We start from the raw sequence: 5,171 nt of genomic DNA, 5'->3' as shown, positions 1-5,171 counted from the left end.
TTGGGAAGGTTCAGTGCACCAGTTGCTTTTAGTTACTGTCAGGGCCTGGCAGAATTTTGTTTAAGAAGGACATTTTCCATCCATGTTAGACATTAGATTTCTGAGGTTTGGAGTCATTGAATAATTGTTGGTTGGCTGTACATAGAGTGCCTCGCTAAGGTCAGGTCAGCGTCCCTGAGGTCGGGTCAGCGTCCCTGAGGTCGGGTCAGCATCCCTGAGGTTGGGACAGCATCCCTGAGGTCGGGTCAGCATCCCTGAGGTCGAGTCAGCAGCGCTGATGTCGGGTCAGCATCCCTGAGGTCAGGACAGCATCCCTGAGGTCAGGTCAGCATCCCTAAGGTCAGATCAGCATTCTTGAGATTGGGTCAGCATCCCTGAGGTGGAGTCAGAATCCCTGAGGTGAGGTCAGCATTCGGCCTTTGTGGAGGTGATGAAAGAATGAAAGAGAAAACAGTGTACCTTTATGTGGAAGGCTGAGGTGGCAATATAGTGAAAATAGCTCTAGTGTGTCAAGAGCAGGAAGCAAAGCAGGAGACAGAAGGAAGAACACAAGCATTGCAATTGCAGACAACTCCAAAAAGAGCTCTCCCCCACAAGACACACCCATCATTGCTCGCTGACACCTGAGCTGCTTGTATTCAGGCATCTCACCTGACCCTCTCCAACACCTAGAAATACTCTAATCAAAAGGCACAAAGATACTTAGTGCCAAAGTGTGACCTCTTAACCTCTGGCTTGACTCTATTCTATTTTGAAGGTCAAGTTATATTTTGATGCATGTTTTTATGATTTTGGGGTTGCTGAAGCACCATATGCTCTTTTGAAAGTATATTCACATCCAAGTTCGAATATAAATGAGTCTGCTCTTAAGCTTTGGATGCATCCATTCATGAACAAACAGCATCAGCTAGGAAGACATCAGGGAAAGTGTGAGGAAATAGGGTTAAGGCCAATGCAGATTTAGGCTTGACCAGCAAAGACTTTGGTTTTCAAACCTGAGCTCCAGACTCTACTGAGAAAACACTTTCATTTAAATATGCATACAGGTGCCTCATCCTATACTGAGGGCATCTTTTGCTACCTGCCTATATATTTTCAAAAGGATGTAGGCTCTGTATAAACAATTTATAGGAAACTGCACAGTAACTTGCTGGAGGCGCATACTGTGCATCTCAGAAAATTCAATTTTTAACTCAAGGCCTGCTCCTGAGCAGATTCTCATACACGCATATGTGAAGACTGACCCTTGCTGTCCGCTTGACTGTTTTAGAGTCACCTAGGAGACCAATGCCAAGAATCCTAGCATTCCACTTTCCTTTGCTTCTGGGTCTGCATTGTTAGCTACTCTACCCTGCCATGCCTGGCAGATGATGTTGGATTCTGTCTTCTAAAATTTCATACCCAAATCAAGCATGTTGGTGATAGAAATGGTACAGGAACTAAGACTGTTTTTAATAACTCATTCACTATCAATAACGTAAAAAGTTTATGTTTTCATTGAAAGATCTGATTGGAAGAAATGCAAAGGTTATATAGAGTGAGTTCTCCCATTTCACGAGTGTCTCAAAGCCATCCTTCATTGCTCCCTGAGCACTCTTCCGCCATCTAGACAGCTTCAGCCTCCTGCACATGTCTTCTGCCAGCACCACCATGAAGCCTGCCTGAGTCTCTCCCAGTCAGTCAGGACCACTAATGGCCAGAATTCCCGTTTCTCCAAGCAACAGCTGTAAAAATGGCTGATAACAGAATTGCAATAAATGAAGCCGGGTAACATCTGTGTAATTCAAAAGAGACAATTAAATCACTGGGGTGGGAGATGGCAGCTTCCAGATCTAGAGAGATGCCCACTGGGGATGGAATGCAGAGCAGCATCTGAGTTCACAAGGACTGGCTCTGGATCCTGTGTTGTACTTCATTGTCTCTTTTATTTTTTGGTCTGAGTCTAAGTTGGTCCTTCTCATATAGTGTCTAGGAACTAAAGTTACAAACTTATAAAAATTGAAAATAATACAAACAATCAAAAATCTGCCTTTTAAACTGTATCTAAATTCGGTTAACCAGCTAACCTGGGGGAAAGCAGGATCCGAATGCACCACAGATCTGAATAATGAAGTTGACTCTGGAATTTCAGGCCCCTGTGAGTTAAGAAATGAGGCTGCAATAGAAAACAAAGCAGGGGGATGTTTATCCCCAGTTCATGTCAGGTGTCATGACTCAACTCCATCAACCGAGAGAAAAGGCAGGTCCCAACTTCTCCTACTAAGGAACTACTAAGATATTTAATCTCATAGGCCAGCTTGATCAGATCTAGAGTCATCTAGAAGATAAAACTCAAGGCACACTTTGAGGGATTGCTCACACTAAGGCTAGCCTCTGAGAATCTCTACAAGTGATTGCCTTGCTTGGATTAACTGATGTGTGAAGCAGAACCATGTGGGCGGGGACACTGAACTGTATAAAAGGAGATAGTGGGCTGAGAACAAGCATTCATTTCTCTCTTCCTCACGGAAGACACAATATAGCCAACTGCATTATTTATTCTGAACTGAATTATGTAGCCTATATATTTTTCTTGGTGTACTTAAACATTTTTTTAAATAGATCCTCATGTATGCCAGGTTACACTAAAACTCTCTTAGAATTCCGATTCTCCTGCCTCCATCTCTCATACCTTGTGAATACAGGCATATTCAGTTTTGACTCCGGTCTGAGCTCCGGTCTCAGAAAACTTGGAGTTTTTACCAGGACCTCTACACCCACTCATCCACACCCAGCTCCTTCAAGAATTTCTCCTTCCATTTGATGGGACATATCTGATAAGCTAGATCAGGAATTACAGGTGAGACCAAAGCCACTTCTGTTCCATCAGAGTACCCGTGCACTTGTGCTTTCTACAAACTTTGCCCTTTCCCAAGCACTGTGCACTTTTGCCTTTCCTAAGGGAAATCGCCCACACTGCTTCCTCCAGCTCCCAGAATCTAGTCCAGCACCCAGGGTGCCTCCAGTGCCTTCACTGGGCCCTATCCATGCCTGCATTGTTCCCCTCCCCACGCTGGCATGGAGGTTTTTGCAGGTTCTCAGCCAAATAGTAGTGCATTCAAGAGGGTTGAGAATATGTGATAAAAGTGGGAACTTCGGCTCCCTTGACAGCACCTGTGGCAGATGTCTTCACTGAAGTAGCTGATGAACCAAAAAAAGGGGTCCAGAGAAAAAAGATACTTCCATAGAAATAACATATTCATAAAACCTGTCCAGCAGCCTACACATTCGAAGACAGCGAGTGTCTGGGGGAGGGGTTATGTTTGTCCACACATGTGAGTTCACTCACAGCTGAGTCCACAGAGAGCTCTGCTTCAGAGCGAGTCTTCCAGGCTGATGTCTGAGGGAGACCATGGAAGCTTGCTTTGGTTTGCCCATTCACTAATGTCCACTGAGGGCTCATCGTCAGACACTGAGCATCTCTAGAGGCAGAGAAAGAGTGCAGCATGTTCCTGCATCACACACCACAGAGTAAAAGAAAAAAAGCAAGAGGAAAAATTAAACAAAATCAAGTCTTCCAGGAACAGGGATTTAAAGAAAACCTAGAACTCAAGGATTTCACATTACCCGTGTTCCTCAGTTCAGGATATTTCCACAACCGTCATGGTGGAATAATTCTGTTAGTGTAAAAAAGTCTTTTAAGAAAAATTAATAATAAAATTACTAGTAAAAAAAGTGTGTGTGTGTGTGTGTGTGTGTGTGTGTGTGCGTGTTTGAGAGAGAGAGAGAGGTGAATCAGCAATAGAAAGAAATGAGGGGATTCAGAAAATCTATAGGCTATTAAGAAGGAAATGTGTTATATTAACAAGAGTAAAATTTAAAAAGGAAACACTGTCCTATAAAATAACATTGAAATGTTTATGAGCTGATTTGCTTCAATACATAGAAAGCAAACACCCGGGACTACTTCCCACTTGACTCCATGGAGAATATAAGAGCAATAGACAATTGGCAGGTATGCCCTCTCTCTTTCCTCCTCTAACTCCTCCCTACCCAATTCTTCTCCCCCTCTCCCTCCTCCTCCTCCTCTTCCTGAGTTCTTTGATACCCTTTAGATGAGCTGCTTCGTGTTGCTAGCTTTCTGATGGAAGCCATGACTCTGTAGACAACATGGAGCTGCATACACACGTCTGAGCCTGCCTCCTCTCCCTGTCCCCTCCCTTAGATGTCTGTGGACCCTGCATCTGAACACAATTTGAGCAGACATGTCCAATCACACAAGAGTGACTCACTTCATCCTCATGGGCTTCTCAGATACCCCACAGCTGAGATTGGTGGTCATCCCGTTTTTCTTGCTTGTCTACACATTCGGGCTCCTGGGGAACATCTCCATCATTGCAGCTGTGATGAGAGACAGTAGGCTCCACTCCCCCATGTACTTCTTCCTGAAGAATTTATCCCTCCTGGACATGTGCTACACTTCAGCCACCATCCCCAAGGCAGTGGTTATGTCCTTCACAGGCTCAGGGCTCATCTCCTATCTCGAGTGTGTAACACAGCTTTATGTATTTATCACACTTGCATCTACTGAATGCTTCCTGCTCACGGCCATGGCTTATGACCGGTTCCTGGCCATCCTCAGACCACTGCTCTATGGAACCATCATGAGCCACAAATGTCGTGTTGAGCTGGTGGTCACTGCCTGGGTGAGTGGAGCCGTCTACTCAGCCTTCCACACTTTCAACACCTTCTCCCTCCCCTACTGCGGACCCAATGTTGTTGAACACTTCTTCTGTGACATCCCTCCAGTCATGAGGCTGTCCTGCACTGATTACCACCGCAATGAGGAGGTGGGTTTTGCTGTCAGCAGCTGCATCGTCATGAGCGCCTTTGCCCTCACGGTCCTCTCCTATGTGGGCATCGTGTACACAGTTGTCCACATCCCCTCAGTGGATGGCAGGTGGAAGGCCTTTTCCACCTGCTCCTCTCACCTGACCACAGTCGTCTTGTTTTATGGAACTGGAAGCTTCGTGTACCTGAGGCCTGCCTCTCGCTACTCCCCGACCCAGGGTCGCCTGGCATCTATTTTCTACTCTGTCCTCACTCCGTCTTTGAATCCAGTGGTCTATTGTCTGAGGAACAAAGATATGAAGTTTGCTCTGCAGAAACTTTATTGCAGAAGAAAATACTGA

The 5,171-nt window shown here is 45.3% G+C and overlaps 1 protein-coding gene across 1 annotated transcript; it reads left to right on the top strand.

Moving 5' to 3' along the window:
* The first annotated feature begins 4,244 nt into the window (after positions 1-4,244).
* Positions 4,245-5,171, top strand: LOC119813483 (olfactory receptor 1019-like). The gene has a single exon (XM_038328828.1). The coding sequence runs from the start codon at positions 4,245-4,247 to the stop codon at positions 5,169-5,171; it is 927 nt and encodes a 308-aa protein (XP_038184756.1).

This window comes from Arvicola amphibius, chromosome 4, assembly GCF_903992535.2.
Source record: "Arvicola amphibius chromosome 4, mArvAmp1.2, whole genome shotgun sequence".
Classification (NCBI taxonomy): Eukaryota; Metazoa; Chordata; class Mammalia; order Rodentia; family Cricetidae; genus Arvicola; species Arvicola amphibius.
The sequence above is the reverse complement of the archived record's forward strand: the minus strand, read 5'-3'. Positions and strand labels throughout refer to the sequence as shown.

What these genes read in the sequence shown, in the direction of transcription:
- LOC119813483 (XM_038328828.1), top strand. Translation starts at nt 4,245, where the DNA reads ATGTCCAATCACACAAGAGTGACTCACTTCATCCTCATGGGCTTCTCA.